Source organism: Monodon monoceros, unplaced genomic scaffold (assembly GCF_005190385.1).
Source record: "Monodon monoceros isolate NGI ecotype Baffin Bay Population unplaced genomic scaffold, NGI_Narwhal_1 Super_Scaffold_6, whole genome shotgun sequence".
NCBI lineage: Eukaryota > Metazoa > Chordata > Mammalia > Artiodactyla > Monodontidae > Monodon > Monodon monoceros.
In genome coordinates, this window is record NW_021703783.1 from 78,342,753 (window position 1) to 78,365,467 (window position 22,715).

Consider the following 22,715-nt stretch of genomic DNA (forward strand, 5'->3'; position numbering starts at 1 on the left):
GTTCTGAAAGCTGTAAATTGCTCTTTATAATAAAACTGTAGCAGTTTCTAAAGACGCCATCTTTCAGATCATATTTAACTGCAAAACGGGGGCATCTAAAAATGTTTTCCCTTGTTTTTTGAGGCAGCTATGTCTGCAAAAATAAATCACATCACTATCTATGTAATTACAGGGTTGTATGAGACAGCTGAGAAGCTAAGCAACATGCACCCCACTTGGACTTAGTTGGCTGCATAGGTAATTAACGTTAGGCTGTTCTGAGGCAGAGATGCAGTTTTGGACCTTTTTCATTCACAGCTGTGTGCCCTGTGGTTGATCCACTTGAGAACAGGCTGGGAGCGTGCGGGGAGGGGGAATGTCATTCACAGTTGTTCCACAGCCCAGAGAGCTGAGTCTTTGGTGCAAACTGACACTGGAGGGGCTGAATGGGGCAGGAGAAGGATGAGAATGTCTCCTCTCAGGAATGACCAACCACTTTGCTGTTAGGTGATCGGCTCCAATACTGCCTTGGTACAAATCGTCACGCATGCTTCAAATTCTGGCTGGGGGGGGGGGAAATAGTTTTTAGCAAAATGTCTATTTTGCCTATCAGTTGACTCCCCTTCAACCTTTTGAAGCTTCAACGGGGCTCTTTCCATTTATCATTTTTCTTTAATTCCCTTCAAAAAATAGAAAGAGCTCTATATGTCTTTTTTAAAAGAGTGCATTAAAATAATTATTTTCCTGACATGACTGAGGAGACCCTGGCACTCTGCAAAAACTGGGTTGGGAATCAGTCCTACCGACCCGGGAGGTCCCTGACTTGAAGAGGTTGTGCAAGGGCACAGTAGCAGAGGGTTTGGTCAAAGCCTTCCAAGAAAGCCCTGCTCAGGGATTTGGCATTTGAGCCTTGGAGGAGGGAGGCATTTCAACCCCCCGGTTCTGGGAAGATCACTATTGAAATGAGTCCAATGCTTCAAGATATAAGCAGTTAAAGAGGTGCAGAGAGCACAAAATGAAAAAAAAGCCTAAACTGCTGTGAGATAATCAAAACATCCACATCTTCATCAAATTAAGGAAAATGATCGTGGTGAAATCCTTATCTTTTAAGGTATCAGGAAACTTTGTCCTAATTGAGACATTTATTTTAAAGAGAGACAGTTTCAATGCTCTGTCCTGGGTTCAGCCACTTTCCCTGCTGTAGTCACGACAACCACCTGCCCCCAAACCAATGGTATCTTTTGAACATCTACCTGTTCATATCATTCACAATTCTCAGCTAAGCCTGATTCTCCCTCCTATTTCAAAAAAAAAAAAAAAAAAAGCCCAGTACTGTAATATAATCCAAATGATGACAAATGAAAAGAATCTGGTATTTATATAGAGCAGTAGACCCAATGTTTTGAGATTTGTAAGTGGAAATGTCTATATGTGCTATATTTATACTCATTTCCATTTTAAGATAGCAGTTTATCACATTTAATTTAAAATATACAACTATATAAGAAGACAAAACAGACCTTAAGCTTACAAGATTAAAAGGGTTATAAAGCTCTATTTATTTGGACTTTCTCTGTGGTGAGAAGGCTACTTTAAGAAAAAAGAGAAGGGGAAAACATTTTAGGAATTTCAGTGATGGACATTTGGGGATACCTTCAATATAAAAGTAAACAGGTTAGAAATGTACCCTCTATCCCTGCTGGTACCCAAGTACTGAATTCTGGGTAACTTACAAAAGCTTTGTAATCACACGACTGGAAGATGAGCTTTTCCGGGTGGTGTTGCCAGTACTGCACTGGAGTTGAGGCTGTGGCTTCATTTGGAGGTCGCAAGGTAATGGAAGGTTCTCCCCAGTCTCCTGTCTGAAAATCACATTTATTCTAGAGGTAACATGAGCGGTAGGCCAAGTTCATTCCCTATAGCTGGCCTGAGTTCATCTTATACCTGTGTGCTGTAAATGTGCAAATGTATATTATATGTTTGTTATGGTTTTATATGTCTTAGCATCATATTTCCCAAAGCTGAGTTAATTTTTGAGGTATGAAAGAAGTTGACCTATTCTATTTTTCGAATGACACCCTAAGATAAGTAATTTTAAAATAAAACATGAATATATTCATAAATGATTTACTAATTTTCTGTTCCAACAGAAAAGAACATACAATCTTTGAAAGACTTTTCTGTTTTTAAACTTGACTGAAATTTTTAGTTTGAACTGCTTTTGCATTCAGAATACACAGTTCCATCGATTTCAGTTCCCAGTTAGGACATGTACCATGTACTCTGAATAATTTTGTATCTCTGGAGAAAAGATACAGTAGGTGTGACACTAAACAGAATTTTAGAAGAAAAATATACTAATGGAAGATACCTAGTTTCCCTCCTCTGAATTCATTTGTATCAATACAATACTACTGTGGTTGTCTTGGATATACTCAGCCAGCTCCCTCAGAAAACCTAAAGCATGAATGAAGAATAAATATTTAAATACCAGGTTTGGTCATACATGCACATGCATGTACTTGAGGATCCTAATCACAAATACAAGCACATTCCCATATGCTGGTATATCATATAGTACATAAATGTCCACAAAGACAGACCTAAGACAGAAGGACATTCTATCATTTTAATTATCATTTTCCATGAGGTTAACCTCGATATGTTTTGTTACTGTAATGGTTTAGTATGAGCATCTATAAAGTCAAAGGCCTGTGTTGGGAGATTTCTCACTCCTTTCCCTCGTAAAGAGTCTGATTGTTCAAGATTTGGTTCTTTGTTGGACATAACTCAATCTAGACAACAGGCAGATTTCCAAAGCCACTCTCCTCTAACTTGGATTTGGTTGGTCTTACAGAATTATGAGAAATTACCTTTCTCAGGAGCTGGAAGAGTATAAAGAGGTCTCATGAGCTCCAAAACCAAATAAAACCTTGGCTAGAGACAAAGTTCCACAGAAGTACTGGCAAACGGGTTGGCACTAGGATTTCTTAAGGAGGATTTTCAAGAAGTCTGGGATAAGAATGCCAAATTTTGGATGTAGGTGTATGTTTTGGGAGAAAAAAGTCCATAACTTTCATTAAATTCTTTGAAATGCTCTAGAAAGTTCAAAAGGTTAAGAGCCCCAAGTCTCCAGGAATAGTTTAAACAGGGTGTGTGCTTTGGGGAAGACGACTACCATTCCGCTTTTCTTCTGTGCAGTTTGGACTTACATTAGGAGGAATATGAGGTGGCTGTCATTACTGGAAAGGGTTAGGCATAGGCTCTGCCGTCTGGAAATTTCTAACTGGCTTTAAAAAACAAAAGAATTCTAGAGCCCCTTAGGAATGCAAAGGCCTTGTCATAGAGGCAGAGGAAAGCACAAGCCTTTTCATGAAGCAGAGAGCCTGTAGCTTTTCTCCTTAAGATGGGTGACTCCCAACCACGGGAAGAGCAAAGTGAGCCTCGTAGTATCTCCTTGGCTTCTCACCAGAGTGTGTGACCAGTCAGAACCCCTCTGCTCGTCTCTTACGCTCTGCCCTGAGCTACTCTGTGTGTTAGTTTTGTTCTAGTTGCTGATTTACTCTCACAGGGCTCCGTTCTCCCATCTCCCGTCTGTTGATATTGTTAAGGCTTTACCTGGAATACTTACTTTGGCATTTTTAAACAGAAATCCTATGTTTTATGACCCATCCCTGACTCATTCTTGAGTTTTTTCTTCATGTTTATACAAACTGTTATTTCGTGAAAGCAATAACTGATTGCAATTAATTAATTAGGAGTAAGTTTTCCTCTGACTTCCTATTTTGATCTTTTCTTTTCCTTCTCTCTCAAATGTTTGGATCTTTATTATCTCTCCAGTCTTTATTTCAACTGGCTGTGATTTGGTCTTAAAAAAACTAGTATAAAATTAAAAATGCAGAATATGCGAATTTCAATATTATTTTGAAGCTGAGTGTAATAACCTTTAAATAAGGTAAAACTCCGGAAACATGCAGCTGTGAGTTCTTAACTAAAAGCTCTCCTCACATCTAGCAAATCATCCTCTAATCTCCCCCCATTAACCTTTTCCCCTGTTCTCCCCCCTCCCTTGATAAAGCAACAACATAGCAAACAGGTGTTGTACATTTAAGTCACAGGTAACACTGTTAACGGAACAACAGAAGTTGGCACACAACTTTGTGGAATGATACAAAAGGAGCTGGTTGACCTCAAAAGATCCTTCGACCCAGTGTCCGCTGATGTGACAACCCAAAGCAAGCATCCAATCTTCACGTCAGCCCTGTCATCATTTAGCTGAGGTTCACCTTGGCCAAGCTCAATGGGCAGTTTTCAGAAAAGCCTGAACAGACATGGCAGGAGCTGGGGGTACCATGGGTTGTGGGGCAAGGGTTGGGGGGTAGGGGTGGGGATGGGTGGGTGAAGCTGGGGTTATGGGGACAATTTGAGGTGTTCGTACATTAAGCATGCAAATCATATGCAAACTCATTCCCTAATTGCTGAATTAACTCAGGCACTTTTATAATTGAATTTCAGTGTGAGTTCCACATATACTGAAAGCAGAATGCCGATGCAAATATTTACATCATCCACAGAAGTCGCAGCAGCCATTTTGGGAATTACAAGCCCCAGCACACAGCACCTCGGTCTGGAGATCATTTCCATCTCTTATTTGATAACCACTTGAAGAAATTAGTGGTGCTTCCGTTTAATCTGTTTAGGCAGCGCCATCATCTGCTCTCCTATGACTCCACTTTGTCCAGAAATCACAAACCACTGCTTTGAGTCCAGAGCGATCTGACACACTTTCCCTACGTGCAATGGGGGCAGATAATTATAGGGAAGAGAAACAGAATCCTTACTTCATTTTCTCTGAGGCCCAGAAAACTTTGCTCCAGTCCAAATATTTTAAAAATTCCCTACAGGGACTGAATCTACCTTTCTGGAAATAGAAACTGAATTTTGTCATACTTAGTGCTATTTCCAGAAATTCGTTTTCAAACAGAGGGAAAAGTGTTCTTAAAATTGAGTTTATAAGGAAATAATTTTCCTTTCTTCCTGGAAATTCATCAACTGATTTTTTTTAACCTTAGATCTAAGAATATTTAGAAGACTCTGCTTCTACGTGTTGATTTTTCTCTTTGGAATCAATTCAGTGGGAATGGATGGACTCCTCATTACTCTATTGTAAAGGGCAGATGTGGCCTTGATCCCTGGGGTGGGATCCAGCTTCACCTGGTTGACGGACAGTAAAAACAAAAGTGCTCGGAGAACAAGGGTGCCTTAGGTCTCCATGCTTTTGGAGGCTGAATTACAGCAGGAATGAGCTATGGAGGAAAGAGGTAGAGCAGTGATAATATGGAGGAGCTGTAGAGACCAAAAAGCAAAGAAGGGGTTTTGCCTCGCATATAAAATAATTTCAGTTTTGAAGCCCAGTGTTAGCTCTTGTTAAATAGTACATTCATATCTAGATAATATCTGTATTTCTTCAGGTAAGTTTAAAACATTAATACTTTCCCAGTTAAAAATGCTTGTTAAATATTAAATAAAAATCAAACAGACTTAAGAAGTCTTTTGCCTGAAATAATGGTTTATAATCAAGTCTTATCTTTACTGAAAAGTAGATCTAAACATGGGTTACAATGAAGCAATACTATTTAGTTAGAATAACAAAATAAAATCGAAAAAGCCTGGGGTAAAAGCCTGTCATACTGTAAATTATTAGTGACTGGCAGTGCTTTTTAAAAGGCTTAAGAAATTGCAGAAGAGAACTTAAAATGATCCAAGGCCCTCTTACTAAATATCTTCAGGATATTTCTTTAAAGCTTAAAATACTTAGAGAAAAACCTTTTCTTTAGGTTCACGTATTGAATGCTCTTAACAGTCCAAGAATTTGGCCGTGGATTAAAACCTTGTTTACTTGGCATATACGTATGTATTTATTTCCTTTAATATATATCAGTTAAACAGAGGAAAATGTACATTATTAACTACCCCTTCAAACTCAAATAAAAATTAACCTTCCAATACGAAAGAAAAACATAATTTGAGATTAAAGTTTTAAACGGAGAATTGATTCTGCTTAACAGGTATTTGCCAACTGCCAACTAGAAATTCATAGCCTGCTGAGTTTGAAGGATTATAATTGGGCCGTACCCAATATAATGTAATTAAATTAAATGTCTCATACCACCAGCTGAAAGTATAAAACTGCTAACTGAATTTAGTTATAACACAGAAAAAAATTTGCAAAATTTCAGAGCTTTTTATTGGATGGTGGATTCCAAAATGTAGCTTTTAATCTTTTCATTATTTCAAAGGGTGGTAAAACTGCAAGGTTTTAGTTCATGTGCACCAGACATATAATTCTAAAACATCACATCATATAGCTCTCTACCCCCAAAAATGGAAACTGAAGATATCACATATTCTATATGTTCTGAGAATACAAAGGGGAAACATCATCTATATTCTTACTTACTTCCTGAGAAAACAGTTTTGTAAGGACGTCAGCAGATAATTAAAAGCTATGATTATGACTTAGTTTCCTAACATGAACAGGAAGATATGGTATTTTCCAGGCCTTGTATTATTCTTTAAAGAATTTTTAAAATTAGGATTTAATTGATTTTTTTAATAGAAGCTTTTAAATCTTTTCTACTAGGAACTGCTCCCACCTACCTGCTTGTAAATTTAGATCTGAATATTAACAAACATTATTCTCTACTGAGAACACTTAATGAAAAACTAAAATGATTTTAAATGACGACTGTTATTTTCAGGTTTCACTTTCAATAATTCTGACATATAACAGAGATGGGCTACCCAAACATGTATGATATATGTAATTACATTTACTTTCCATTATCTCTACAGCTTTGAAGAAGGCTACATATAGCTCTATATTTATAAATATGTACACATGTATTTGGATGTGAATGTAAGGAAAGGTCTCCTACAAACATTCACACACACATGAAAGCAAGATGCTGCTTCAGTTCTTTTAAAACATCTTCAAGAATAAAGAATGCTGGTTTGGTCAAATGCAGCTGGTTATCTTGAATTTGTTCCTTTTGATGATAAAGAGCAGAGATGGCCACTTCTGAACACGAAAAAGCACTGGTTAGAATTTACGTGTTCAGGAGGAACTGCTGGGTCACTGGAGCATCAGTACCAGGCAATGTATAGACACTGTGGTCCCCAAGTGCCAGAAATTCCCATGCACAGGAGGAGGGGTGTGCCTGACATGGCACCTCAAAAGAGGCCCTTTGCATGCCACCCCAAGAGCTCTGCTTAGTGATTCTCAACCAAATGTCTCAACCTCTTAGACAGCAGGCTATCCAATAAGAGAAATTTAACGGAGTGTGAAAATAGAATTGGATTTTAAAATACAAAATGGAAAAAAACCCCAGACATTAAAATGTTAACTTTCCAAACAAAAATGAATTTTTAAAAAGTATGCAAAAGTGAACTGTGAATATTTGAATATTAAGCAGCTCGGAGTAAAACAGGTCATGATTTCACACACATTCCAAAGATCAGTTCAGTACTGTCAAGTGGAAAAAAAGAAAAAGGCTGAGAACCACTTTGTAGCTGTAATGGTGCCTCTCCTGGCTATACTCCTCCCATATTTGCATAAAACTTATATATAATATCATGCAAATCATACTCAAATATTTCTCACAAGTAAAGTGCATGAGCCTTTGAGAAGTGTTAGGCACAAAGGACTGAATAGCCCATGGACATGGGAAATACAAAATGGGGAAGAATAACACTGATATATACATGGGTATATATATATATCAATTTACCCTTTTCCTTTTTCCTGTAAAAGCAAGTTAACGCAGACACCTGGGATGAAAGCCAAACTCACATGGGACAGATTTTAACTGTAGACTTCAAAACCAAGTATGTTTCTTATTTTAGGACAATGTTTGCACGTTAACTAGTCACAAGGCACAGTGAATGAAGTATAAGAGACAAAAGAAATCTCAGGAGTTGTTAGACATCACAAATTTTCTGCATTGCCAGGACATGGTCCCTATAGCTACTGACGACACTTTGCAACACACGACACAGCTCAAGTTCAGGAAGAGAAAAATAACCATTTGTAACCTTACATTATGAACCTGATGGATGGCTGAGAAAGGAAATCCAGCGTTCTGATTCGTCCATATCTCACAGACAGACGACTGCTGATATAAACAGAAAACTATCTCATCTTGTCAATATTTAAAACACGGCAGCTACCAAGGTAGCATCAAAGAAGGGAAGGAGGAAAATAATAAAAAGCAAAGAATCATATTTCTTAAACAACAACTCAAAACACCAAAAAACCTTTTAGGGTGCCCGAGGTTTAATAATTGACTTTCAAGTCATTCTTTTGCCTAAAAACACTTTTGGGTTGGCTGGAAAAAAAAAAGACCATTTATGCATTAGTATTATGTCAAGGGAAATTACCAATCCATTCACATCTTGGAAGAAGCAAACTGTGTTTTACATTTGCCGAAGAGAACGGAAATACCTTCCCTCTTCATGTCATTCGTTTCAGAGGATAAATATTTTTATGAAGTTCAAGAAGGATGGGAAAAAAATCTTTAACACAGGTCAAACATTTTAATTTTCTTATCTTCAAATGACCGAGAGCAAACAATGCAATAAAATAACTTTCCTAACTTAGTCATTGCTCAAGTTGATAAACCTAGAGAGATTTTTCCCCTCCAGAGCTCTCAAGAGCAAAGCTCTGTGATTAACAAGGGAGAAGTGTCAGTTTGCTGCCCAGCAGAGGGAATGTGTGGTGGTGGAGGGGCCCCAAGGAGGCACAGCAGGGAGGGGCTGGGGTCGGGAAGCTCAGCTCCGTCCCTCAACCAGAAACTTTGGGGAACACCATTTGGTGTCTGTGAGCCTAATGAATCTGCTCCATGATTCGGATTCTCTACCACACCATTAACAATCGAACAACCAACAATTATTAAAAGGCAGTAACGTTTGCTTAGAACCAAACGCCAAATGAACCAACACCCTCCCAGGAGTTACAGCACAGATCACCAGATAAACCAACGAGACTCCTGGCTTGACCTTTACAGAGTTCTTTTCCTGAATTCCATCATCTAAAAGACACCATGAAACTGAATCACAGAAAATGGCAGAACGCCTGAACTTATTCAGCCAAGCACTGCGAACATCCCCAGAATTCACAAGCAGAGCGCACAAAGACCAGCGCAGGAAGGAGATAAGAACGTAACCACAACACAGTTTAGAAACCCAGCAAAGAACAATATCATCAGCAAATGCGCTGTGGAAAAGAAAGCTTATCCCTGGCTAAATGCTTCCCCCACCTCCACCCTCCCAGAAACGCTCACCAGAAACTTAACATCTCTCTCTCCAGTTCCAAAGGCAGCTCCACACACACCTACATCTTTGCTTTCCATCCCTTCTGTCACCTGGATGGCTTGCTGGGGACAGACTGTCAGGTAATTGGCATTCTGTTAAGAAAGTAAGATACCTGGGGTCTGACCAAAAGGCACCTCCAACCACCTCCCACTTAAACCAGCTCTGCTATTCTCAGCTTCTGCTCTAAACTTCATGCTATTTTCTCCACAGGGGCATCTTCCCCTTCCTTCTCTGCAAAAATTAAATCTCTAGCAAGTTAAGTCTTGGGGCCATTAAACCCCCAGCCTCGTCTCCAATAGGTGTCGTCTGATTTAAATATATTAATTCCATGCTTCAGCAGGATTACCATCTTAACCGGCACCAAACATACTTCTAGGATACCCTTAAAGCACTGTCACCCACAGTTCTGAGATAGTTCTTTTACAGAAATTACATCTTCTACAACTTTCAGACTTTTAGTGCTAGAAGTAACCCAGGGATCACCTGTCATCTGCCAGATGAAGAGAAGGACATTCAGAGAGGTTAAGTGGCTTGCTGTGGTCACACAGGGAAGTGTCACAACGTGTCAGCCTGCCAGGATGGCTAGGGAGGAATGCCAGCCCAGTACTGACCTCACCAGAAGACGGAGAGAATATTCAGTTATATGGAGGCTGTTTACTAATCCTGAAACAAATATATATAAATGGAGCCAGTTCATGGAACAGTCTCAACTCCACAGGGGTTTAAATACCTTAAAAGTTTTGTTTTCCAGTCAACTCCTCCCAAATGGGTCATGCCCAGTCCCTCCTCCCTGGTGGGCAACAGGCCAATTGACATTCTGGGCAGCCTGCATGACCTCCTGGTCACTTTGAGTTATGAAGAATTCACTTTTTTATAAAACTCCAATACCATTTATGATTCAAACTTTGCCCTTCCCCACCACACGCCAGTCCTGAGGCTTAAAGAAACCCGAGGTAGGGTGGCATGGTCCTCCTTGGATGTCCCCCACGCCAAGCTCAACCTCCTTCATGCACTTAGTTGGGCCGGAGGATACAGGAGAAGGACAAGGGCCTCTCTCTTACTTGGCAGTGGCTGAATTCTCCCTGCTGGTTGTCACTGCTTCTCAGGGTAACACTAACTCGGTCTCTGATCCTTCTTATAGGAGCTGCCCCGCCCTGGGTTCTACCGTAGCTGTGGAGGTTCTCTGGAGGTCTTTGCTGGGGAGGGATGTCCCTACTGCACAGTCCCTGATGTGAGAAATCTGGCTCTAGCCTGACTTTCCCCAACCCCATCCAGCCTTCCTAGGTAGGACACGTGCACGCCCCTTGGGTGGGGTGCAGGGGAGCGTGCACAAGCCCCGCCTCCTGACCGCTCATCCACAGCACATATATACATCCTTGCCATGCAGAGCACTCTGCTCTGTGACCAGTCCTCCTCTCTGCCAGGACATCTCCCTCCAGTTCTCTCTTCCTCAGTTCAGGTTGGTTTATGTGCATCTGCTCCCAGAAGTTCACCTAGGGAGAGAGATACCAGTTTCCCCTTCTGGTTGGTTCCCTCACTTCGGGTGAGCATTCCTCTTGGAGACCTTCTCCTTAGGCTTGGGTTGCACGGGGATGAGCTCTCTCCCCTTCCCATGGGAAGGGAGGAGAAGCCTCGGTTCTTTCCACAGTGGCTCAGACAATTCTCTGCCCCCCTGGCCCGCCCCCAGCACCAATCTTCTGACTCTGTGGACAGGAGGCTGACTGTGCAGGGCAGGGTTCGCCACCTGTTGGTAAATTCCAAGTAGGGTGTCTGGCTCCCTTATCAGCAGCTCTCTCTTTAGAACGTGCAATACTTAGTACCTACAGGCAAGTTCCTCCTTAGCATCCTGTTACATGAATATATCTTCCAACAGTCACAGAAGTTACCAGAGAGTTAAGGAGGGAAGGGAGGGTCTTGTGCCATAATTATTTTCATTTTTAAAAATCCATATAAGATTTTCTCAGTGAAGAAATAAAACCCACCTCTAGTCATATACACTGGAGAGAGTTCCCATGTGGCTTATATACCTTTTAAAGGTGTTACAATAACTATTTTTCACTTATAAGGTATGTTCAAACTTGATAAAGGAAATCCTCTCTCATTTCCAATAACTATGTGCCTCAGTGCAAATGGTAAAAAGTCAGATTCAAAAAACAGAGTTTGAAATAAAGGCAGTTAATTGTATTTTAGTTATGGAGATTGTTTTTTAAAAAGCTGATACATGCCAGACATCACAGTAATTCTGACGGTAGCAAAGACTTTACCAGGCGCGTAAGAGCAGTAGCTTAAGGTAGACCAGCTGTAATTGGTGTCTTCATAACATGAAATGGCTCTTCTTCTAGACACATGGTTACCAGGCTGAGTGTTGGAATGAATTTTTTAAATGCAAAAGAGTTTCCCCTGCAGAATTTCATTACATTTATGAAGATAATACTTCAGGGTACAACATGCATTGAAGTACAGAGTGTTCAAAAGCTTTTAGAAAGAAAATAGCAGTGAGGAAACTTCATCTGGGGACCCAATTCCTAGAACAGAAGTGATTTAAATCTAAGTTTTAATTAAACTTTAGAATGTCCTCATGTGTAAAGAAGAAGAATAATAATAGCACTTGGCCTGCTTATTTCATCAGGTTGTCGTGTGGCTCGTGCTAAGCTTCACGCGAGAGGGAACTTTTTCACATCTCTGTTTCTAGGACCTGGAATACAGAAGCCATCAAACGTATTGACTGAGTGAATGGAATCACAGAATGTGTTCAATATTTCTTGGCAAATGGTCAAGCACCATAGGAACATTAATTACTGCTCTTCGTTATCACGTTTAGTTGATCTACTTTGTTGTTGCCACTTGTGCCTTCAGTAAACTACATCACTGACAACACACTTCTGGCAAAATGCACCAGAGATTAACCTTGCAGACTTCTTGTTAGAGATGGTCTCGTTTTTCCTGATAAAGGCTGAAAAAGCACCGCTGACTTTGTTGAAGAGAGAGGCACACCTATATGCTAAAGAGCTGCTTGTACGAGCCTGGAAACAATTCTGTAAAAGGATGGTAAACACCCTTTGCAATTTCATTTGCTTATTAATTTTCTCTCAGTTCCTTTTCCTCATACATTGTGAAGCTTAATTTAGTTGATCTGAACTTGAATTACCATGAAATCCAAATAAATGGGGGTTAAGGTATAGCGATCTTAGAACTGAGATATCAATAATTTAATGTTTATTTCTTTGGTGATGAAGTTAGCACACTTTTAGAGGTACACAATTTTATCATGAGTTCAGACCTCTCTCCTGATTCTGGAAATGTTTTTCTTAAAATGCAACACACATATTGCTATTGTTACCATTATGTATCTCAGGTTACCACGAATACAGTTCAGAAAATACCACACATTTGCATTCAAATCTAGTAACAAACTAAAAAGCATATTACCTATATCCAAAGTCTTTCTCCTAAAGGTTGACTTCTTTTTTGCTCAGTTGGTAGCAACCCAGTAATTTACAATAAATTCTCTCTCCTTCACCATCTGTTCTCCCTTCTTTACTGGAACATTCCCTGTAAGTACTGAAACATCTTCCATTAAAAGCAAACAAGCCCCTTTCCTTGACCCAACATTCTCCCCGAGCTCCTGCTCCAATTCCTGTTCTTTAAGAAGCAAATCCCCCCAAGAAGTATTTATATGGTCTCTGCTTCCCCCTCTCCTGTCCTCACCTGAGCCTACTCTGCCGAAACTGCTTTTTTCATTTTGTCAAATCCAACTGTTCATTTTCCTTGACCTCCTGACACTTGATCACTCCTTCCTTTTTTAGCCTCCTTTGCTGGCTCCTATCATCCTCTGGTCCCTGGAGCATCAGACCTCAATCCCTTTTCCTTCTCTGGCTTTACCAGGCGGTCTCATCCTGTCCTGGCTCCCAAACTTACGTCTCCAGCCCAGATCTCTCCTCTGAACTCCAGATTCAGACATCCAGCTGCCTTCTTAACACCTCTCTTAATCTTGATGATTAAGAGGTATCCTAACCTTAAATGCCCCAAACCAAGCTCCGGATCACCTCACCTTCCCTGTAAGCTTTCTTATCTCACCAAATGGCAACCCTCGTCTTCCAGTTGGGGTCGTCCTCTTGCTCACATTTCACATTCATTCCAGCAGCAAATCCTACTGAATCTACTTCTAAAATCTTCTCACCCTCCTATCACTACCTGGTCCAAGTCACTACCTTTTCTCACTTGGATTCTTCCATTAGGCTTCCAAACTCATTGCTCTCATCCTTGCCCCCTTAGTGTTTATTCTCAGTACAACAGCCCAAATGATCCACTTAAAATGAAAGCCAGATCATGCTGTTCTGCTCCATTTAACTCAGAAGAAAATTCAGAGTCCTAATAATGGCCGGCAAGGATCTCCATCCTCCGGCTCCCACGCCCGCCCTTACCTCTCTGCTCTCTTGCTCATTCGGTTCTGGACAGCAAAGCACACTTTTGCTTCAAAGCCTCTGCCCTTGTTTCCCCTTCTCCAGACGCTGCAGGACCAGCTCCCATACCTCACGTTCTACTCCAGTGTCACCTTCTTGGAGAAGTCTTCCCCCAAAACCCAGCATATTATATCCAAATTAAGTCTATGCTTTCTACGCTGCAAAGGGATTATTCTTTCAGGCACAAATTGAAAATGTGGAAAAACGTTTACAGCAAAAGAACCTGTCTTCCTGGCACCCTGACATTCATCCAGAGATAATTACTGCTCATCTATTGGGTACAAGGCATGGGTCGCAAAGTGAGTAGGGGTCAGCCCTGCTTTTAGTCAACGTTTATGGAATAGGGATTGCTATGGACATGATCCATTTTCCTTTGTCAGGACCAGTATGTGGCAAACTGGGATTCAGAGGCTGATGGGCCTTAGAAGCAGCAAGTGGGCGAGAGCTCCACCCACTCAGTAACACCAATTAGGCTCTGAAAACCTTCGGAATTCTGCCGATGCTGTGTAGCTAGTTTAATAAAGAAGCTTGTGTGAATAGAGCCCTCTGGTCAGATTCTATCAGAGATGAAATTTTCTGCCTTGTTCTAGCTCGGGAAAAAAAAAAAAAAAGAAAGCTTTTCCTCTGTTTCTCCCTTATGTTTGTCATAATTTTTCACACTTTGGGGTGTTCAGAAATTGACCAGAAAGAATCTAACAAGAAATCCGAAAGGTTCAGAGTGAAAGTTAAAAGAGTAATGAAGTCCATTTCTTCTCTTGGATGACAGCTCTTCTAAAATAAAACAAAAACAAACTTGAAGAGAGAACAAAACAGCCTCAAAGGCAAAAGAAAAATGGGCACCCTAACAAAGGAAGCCTCGGTCAGCAGCCAGCAAACTCAGCGCCTCCTTGAGCAGAGAATAAAACGAGATGAGATCTGTCAAAGGATGGAGTCAGACAAATTCAGATCAGTCAAGGAACAATGCACCAAACACCTCGTATGCAAAAGAAAACACCTCTTTTCTTCAGCAGCGACAGCCCTCGCAGCCTCCTCTTCCATGGGCACCAACCAAACCCTGCCTGGAAACCAGAAATAAGAAGCTTTTGTCTCTCCTGAGTTACCCGGAAGTCGCAGGCCAGCATCTTATTTTTCCGTCCCACCGTCATAGACGTGGGAACCATCCTCCTCCTCTCTTCACGGGTGTTTTGCAATGTGTAGACACTCTCTAACAACCATGTGTGATTCTTCTCTTCAACTACGTCGTGAACGTCACAAGTTCAGGCTTTCTTACCACTGGCCCTTTCTGTGAAAGGTTTTGGATCAACTATTTTATTTGCAGGGAATGCTGGGCTAAAAAATCCTGCTTCCCGTCATTTCTTCACTTTTCTGATGAGCAGTCTTCTCAAACCTTCATGACTGTGAACTTGACCCCGTATCAGGGAAATTCTTGGACAGATTGGTAATCACCTGCTGGAAGTGAAAAGCCAGGCCAATAGTTGTTTTTCCATGTGTGACCCATTATTGCTGGCATCAGAATGAATCAATCTAGCAAAAGTGGGAGGAAGTAAACACTACATTCGGTCTCATCGTAAGTACGCTGACATGATACAAATTCTGATATTACTTGCTGCCTGCCCAAAGTTACATTTTTCTCTCACTCACTTCCTCCCTGCTTCGCTCCTCCCTGTCTCCTTCCCTCCCCACTCCTCCCTCCTTTTCTCCACCCCCCACCATCTTTCTTCCCTCTTTCCCTGTAAACTCTGATTCTGCTACTGACAGCACATAAAGTAAGCTCTCAGCTGCTGAAATAGGAGAGAACTATAGCCATGTGACCTGTTCTTCATTTGTAGAGATAATACATAACCTGCATTCCCTAATATGACAGTTGTAGCCCTAAATGACATTACACAATTATTTATGAAATCTCTTCACAGGAAAAGAAAAAACAGAGCAGAAGAAAAAAAATGGAACACTGTCTATACAATCCAGATCTTACTGTTCAGCTCCCCAGGTTCCCTGGATGTTGCAGGGAATTTAAGTCAATTGGGATCATGCTGTTTCTTGCAATATGGGCTATGTTACTTGTTCTCCCTCAAAGTTTGGATGCCACGACTCATGATACAAACATTTTTCAGGGCCATTAGCAGAAATATTAATCACTCATTCAGAACTGCACCGATCTGCTTTTTATCATAACATGAACTGCTGCAAAGAAATTCCATTTTGCAAAGTACTAATTGTTCTCTGCCTGTAGCATCTCTTTAAAATATACATTATGTTCCTTTCTTGTAAATCGACAATGTCATTTTTTAAATTTCAACCCATTTATTAACTATATGCTCAACATTGGTTCCTGCCTCTGGTAAAAAAAAAAAAAGAGAGGTATTGGACAGGACATTCATTCAATGATGTTTATTGAGACCACACTATTTCCTCATGTTTTCCTTGTGGAATGTATGGGGAAACAAGGTCTGGTCGATTTAATCCTCTTGCATGATGCCAGCCTAAGAGGTCTCTGGTAGAAGGCTACCAGAAGAACTTTTTCCTCAGTTCTGCCTTGTTCAGCACTGAAATCAATACACTGGAGGAATTACTTGAAAGGCACACTTTTTTGAGGTACACTTTTAAAAGCAGCATATTACATAGTTGGGAAGGATCACTGATACATTGAGCATTGACCAAGTTCTAAAACGGCATTGACATGCCCAGAGCTGGGGAATCCGGATGCTGTGTAGCCTGCGTCCCACTTATCAGAATGCTATTGGCAAGAGGTGGATGTGGTTAATATAGTGAAGGGAAGACATCAAATTGTCTTTAGTCTTAAAGAACTATTCTCAGCAAGAGGGAGTAGATTTACTCTTCGTGTTTTCAGAAGATAGCATTAACTAACTACATGGGAGCTTTAAGGAGGCTTCTTTCAATTCAGTATAAGGCAAGAGTTCTATTAATTAGAACTTTTCTGACGATGATGGGGCTGCCTGCCTCACAAAGTGGGGACTGCCTTACAGGGACAAGTTCAGGAATAAACTTGTGGCTGTTTATTAAGGATGTATTAGAAGGGGTGCTGCATCAAGACACATTTTCTGGCCCCCTCCCACCCTAAAGTTCTCTGCTTTTCATTAACAGAAGCACAAAAGGATCCTCTAGCCATAAATGCATGTAGATATTGCAAGTTACTATAAATTTTTGTGATGCTACATTCAAGCCTCAAAGTAGAGACCGATACAGAAAGGGGGGGTGGTCACAACATTTCACAACTGGTTATGTGAAGCAATTGTTTGCTACCCCTGATTTGCAAAGAATGAAAAGTTGGATGTCAAGAGCAAAGGATCTTCTTTAAATACAATGTTTATCCACACCACCTTAGAGGTTCAATTCTCTACTAACTTTGCACTTACATAAAGTATTAGATATTAGTAACAGAATTTGTCAAAGGACTAAAAAAAAAATGCACTGAAGCCTTTTGGGGTTCTAGAATTTTTAGAATGTGTCATGTCTGCTGCTATAGACACAACCAGGGTGTTCATCATCACAGTGGTTAAAGCACAGGCTCTGAAGCTAGACAGCCTGGGTTCAAATCCTGGCTCTGCTTCTTCCAATCTCTGTGGCCTTGGGTCAACAACACAAAGTCTCCGAGCCTCAGTTTCCTCATTTTAAAGTTGTATTAATCAGTGCTGGCTCTGACGATAATGACAATGAACTAACTACCAGATCGAAGCTTGGCAGATGATATGCTACTATTCCAGGTAGTTTGTTTCTCTAAAAGATTTGAGACCATCCCAGTTTGTGTCTAAGCTGGAGTCCTGGAAACCTGTGGTTTTGTGGTGCCTAATACCTGTGTAAAGTAATCTGGTCAACAAGTATTTATGGAATGCTTATTACAGGGAATTAAAAAATAAGGAAGAGTCAGGCCTCACCCCTAGCACTCATACACTTTACTATAAGAGAAATAAAATAAAATTTAATATATAATATAATGACATTTTTAATATATGTTAACTCATAAAGTATTTAAAAGTACTTAAGTATGGATACCATCCATAAATCCTCTCCAAAGAGCTCCAATGCTAACTAGGTTATAACACAGATAGGAACCTCCTGTGCAGTGTTTGCAATCCTAAGAACTATTGTTTCCACATCTCTGGAAAGGTATTAGTTTGGGGCCTACCAGCTGGAAAACAGAAATAGTTTTGTAAAACACAGCTAAATATTATGAGCTTTACTTTAAAATGCATTTATTCCCAGTTGCAGTTGAAAAAGCATAGTGTAGAAGGAAGCTAGAGTTATCTCAAAATAATAATAATTTCTAAAAACACCCAAACGTAGACCTGCATACTTTGTAAACTACTGTGACAACTACTACTTTATTTGTGCCTCACAACAGCGATGTGAGGGGGCCTTAATCTCACTTGAGGAAGAGAAAACTAAGGCTCTGAGTAGCTAAGAGGCTTGTTCAAGGTTACAGAGGTATCAGATATCAGAGACAGAATTTTTAACTCTAACCTCATTACTTCAAATCTGGTATTTTAAAAAAGCTCATCAAATCAAGTATGCAAAAATGAAATGAATACCCATGTAATATAACAATTGTCGATCAGATATTCTTGGAATTGGGATGTCAGAATGGGTTTAATCAGGTGTCCACCACTGCTATTTCTGTCTGCCCAGAAACCATGGCCACTTCTGCTCATGAAAGCCTGTCCACAGGAGGAGTTTCTTTGCCATCCCTCAGTTCCTGTGGTTCAGGTGGAGCTAAAACCATCTCCAGGCATGTGACCTATGCCTGGCTAATCGCATCTCTCTCTCTCTCTCTCTCTCTCTCTCTCTCTCTCTCTCTCACACACACACACAGACACATGCACACCACGCACACACCATGCACACACACACCACACACACACACATGCTCCTCTCCTGTGTGATTAGCTCAGGACACGTAAAAGAGCCAAACCAGCCTGATCTGAACCAGTGGGACTCAATCCTGGGGCTTTTTGGGGAACCCTTGGTAAGATAAGCCCTCTTTCTCACAGGTTCCAGTTTAACAGGAATTGGACTCGAAACTCCCCTCATGTAGAGAAAGCCTGATTGGGAAAAGAGCCAACCCAGAGGACAGCAGAGCTAAGACATGAAGAGCCCGAGACCAAGATGTCATATGAGCACCTGAACCCAGGCTACCAGGACTTTGTACCAAAAATGACCCAAGTATGTGCCCTTTTCTGCTTAAGACATCTTGAGTTGGATTTCTGTTACCTGCATGCATTCAGAAGAGTCCCTACTGATTTATTACTTTAGTCATACGTAAACGGACGTAACTGAGACAGGACCGCACAAGAAGCCCCATTTCCTCTAGACATTAAACACCTTCCCTTTATTTTCTTTAATACTGGAAAAAGAAAAGGAAGAAGGAGAAAAGAAGAGAATTCTCCTACCCTTGAAAACATATCAAGGTCAGATTATAAGAGCCAACACTGACCTGTGGACCCAAGAACTGGACTGAATCTAATAAGAAACATTCCAAAAATTTAACAAGTGGAAAAAGATAGCCTGGTGTGCCTCTCTGCAAACATGCCACTCAATGTCAGCCAGCCTAAGGCACCACGAAATATCACAAGGTCAATTCCACTAAAACAGGGTTTTTATATATTGTCCGATTTATTATTTATTCAGTTGAAAATAGGATCCTTTCTGTTCATGTTTTTAAAAAAAATCCGTGATCTGGTTTTAACTGGAAACATTCTCCTTGGTTAAGTACCAGCACATGATGGGTAGGTGGAGACATCACAGCTTCCCTAGCAGAGAGAGTGGAGGTGTTTAGGTCTGATTGCGTCAGTCAGAACAAACTCCTGGTCATCTAATGTGCCTCACTGATGGACTTGACAGAGAATGAAAGAACTGAGACTTGTAACGTGAGTATCAAAACGTAAAAGCGACTCCATCTGAGTGATTCTCCCACTTCTTCCTATTATTATTATTTTTTGACTGTGGTACAGGATAGATGGTAACACTTCAATGTTGCCCATAAGACGATAATCATACTGGAATTTCCAGCACCAAAGTTGTCAAGGGGAGAGCATATATATAAACTTAAAAAAAATTTTTTTTTAGTATCCTTATTGGAGTATAATTGATTTACAACGTTGTGTTAGTTTCTGCTGTATACCAAAGTGAATCAGCTATATGCATACATATATCCCCATAACCGCTCCCTCTTGAGCCTCTCTCCCACCCTCCCTATCCCACACTTCTAGATGGTCACAAAGCACCGAGCTGATCTCCCCGGACGATGCACCTGCTTCCCACTAGCTATCTGTTTTACATTTGGTAGTGTATATATGTCAATGCTACTCTCTCACTTCGGCCCAGCTTATCTTTCCCCCTCCCCGTGTCCTCAAGTCCATTTTTTACGTCTGCATCTTTATTCCTGTCCTGCCCCTAGGTTCTTCAGAACCTGTTTTTTTTAGATTCCATATATATGTGTTAGCATACGGTATTTATTTTTCTCTTTCTGACTTACTTCACTCTATATGACAAACTCTAGGTCCATCGACCTCACCACAACTCAATTTCATTTCTCTTTATGGCTGAGTAATATTCCATTGTATATATGTGCCACATCTTCTTTATCCATTCACCTCTCGATGGACACTTAGGTTGCTTCCATGTCCTGGCTATTGTAAATAGAGCTGCAATGAACATTGGGGTACATGACTCTTTCTGAATTATGGTTTTCTCAGGGTATATGCCCAGTAGTGGGATTGCTGGGTCGTATGGTAATTCTATTTCTAGTTCTTGAAGGAACCTCCATACTGTTCTCCACAGTGGCTGTATCAATTTACATTCCCACCAACAGTGCAAGAGGGTTCCCTTTTCTCCACACCCCCTCCAGCATTTATTGTTTGTAGATTTTCTGACGATGGCCATTCTGACTGGTGTGCAGTGATACCTCATTGTAGTTTTAATTTGCGTTTCTCTAATGATTAGTGATCTTGAGCATCCTTTCATGTGTTTGTTGGCAATCTGCATATCTTCTTTGGAGAAATGTCTATTTAGGTCTTCTGCCCATTTTTGGATTGGGTTGTTTGTTTTTTTGATATTGAGCTGCATGAGCTGCTTCTATATTTTGGAGATTAATCCTTTGTCCGTTGCTTTGTTTGCAAATATTTTCTCCCATTCTGAGGGTTGTCTTTTCATCTTGTTTATGGTTTCCTTTGCTGTGCAAAAGCTTTGAAGTTTCATTAGGTCCCATTTGTTTATTTTTCTTTTTATTTCCATTTCTCTAGGAGGTGGGTCAAAAAGGATCTTGCTATGATTTATGTCATAGAGTGTTCTGCCTATGTTTTCGTCTAAGAGTTTTATAGTGTCTGGCCTTACATTTAGGTCTTTAATCCATTTTGAGTTTATTTTTGTATATGGTGTTAGGGAGTGTTCTAATTTCATTCTTTTACATGTAGCTGTCCAATTTTCCCAGCACCACTTATTCAAGAGGCTATCTTTTCTCCATTGTATATTTTTGCCTCCTTTATCAAAGATAAGATGACATACGTGCGTGGGTTTATCTCTGGGTTTTCTGTCCTGTTCCATTGATCTATATTTCTGTTTTCATGCCAGTACCATACTGTCTTGATTACTGTAGCTTTGTAGTATAGGGAGAGCATATATTTTGAGAAAAGGCAGTTAACCGTCCACATTAACAAACTAGGTATACAACACATCAGGTTTAAATTCCAAGTATGAAAGCACCTTTTTCCACTTTTGCTTGGCATGATGCCTTTGGGCAGAGATGGTGGACGGTCCAGAGTTCCTGGCTTGAAACAGGGCACAGATATCATCAACATCCCAAGTTATCACTGAAGCTGGTGTGTTAGCTTGTCAACTCAACAAGCTGTCACATCGGAAGCTCCTGATGGAAGAGCTTACTGAATTTATTTTTAACCTTCTTTTTTGGGTTATGTATTATCTGTCTGTGCTCAAGTATTAGAAGCTGCTCTTTAGACCTTCACGGAAAAAAATTTTGAAGTCACGGAGACGCTGAACTTTTCTGAGCAGTGGTGAGGTGATGAAAATCTAAATTAAAAATTAGCCACTAACTCATGGACATTTGAAAAAATCTAACGTAACTCAGTAATAAAACTTGTTTAGTGGGGGAAAAGTCGCTTTGTAAAATGCCGTTCTTTTCAACACAGTTGTACCATTTTTTGAAGGCTGATTCTGTAAATTCCATAACATGAGAGCAGTGGGTAGAATTTCTAGGAACACCAGGCTTCCTTTCCCAGAGAAAATAAAGAAGAATAAATTACTCCCTTCTTTCTCAGAGGCTGGCTCAGTGTTTGCCTCATGGATTTTGGGGCTATCCATGCTTTCTAGTTAACAATTTTGTGTACTTTGTATTTCAAACAAGTTTTAAAGTTCATTTAAGTCAAAAACAATCCTTTCTTTCTCACTTAATGTTTTCTCTTACCATGTTACAATATTAACGTGTTATTACTGTAAGATATCCTTTGCTACATACTTTTGTATGCTGAATTTGCAGAGGACTCTTCCATCTCTCCTCTGCTTTCCCTGGCTTTGTGATCATCTCACAGATCCCTTTTCCATCATGAAAGATGCTCCTTGGCAGCCTTCATATTTATACGATTAAAATAATGAGGAAAATTCCAATTCCATTCTCAATATACATTCTAAGTATGGAAATAATACTGGAACAAAAGGATGGTCTTTATAGAATGCTACAGCCATCTGAGCACTTACCTTTCTAATGTCTTTGGCATTAACTGGCCCTACAATGAATCAGGGACCTTTGAATTAGGGACAGGTAGATGATATATCTGAATTGATAGTCATATCATCTATCTATCTATATATACATTGTGATTTACAGTTTAAAATATACTTAAACATAAATTATCTGACACACACAAGCCT

At 40.3% G+C, this 22,715-nt stretch overlaps 1 protein-coding gene across 37 annotated transcripts in view; it reads right to left on the bottom strand.

Annotated features, from left to right (window-relative positions):
* The window catches only part of ANKS1B (ankyrin repeat and sterile alpha motif domain containing 1B), a 1,184,309-nt gene that overhangs the window by 68,584 nt on the left and 1,093,010 nt on the right, over positions 1-22,715 (bottom strand). For 19 of the 37 annotated variants that reach the window (XM_029204282.1, XM_029204271.1, XM_029204270.1 and 16 more), the window contains one exon: positions 1,713-1,841. In XM_029204282.1, coding sequence (XP_029060115.1) covers positions 1,713-1,841 — 129 coding nt within the window. Of the gene's footprint in view, positions 1-1,712; positions 1,842-8,078; positions 8,154-22,715 lie in introns of all 37 variants that reach the window. The other 18 variants (XM_029204267.1, XM_029204277.1, XM_029204287.1 and 15 more) reach the window with 2 other exon arrangements.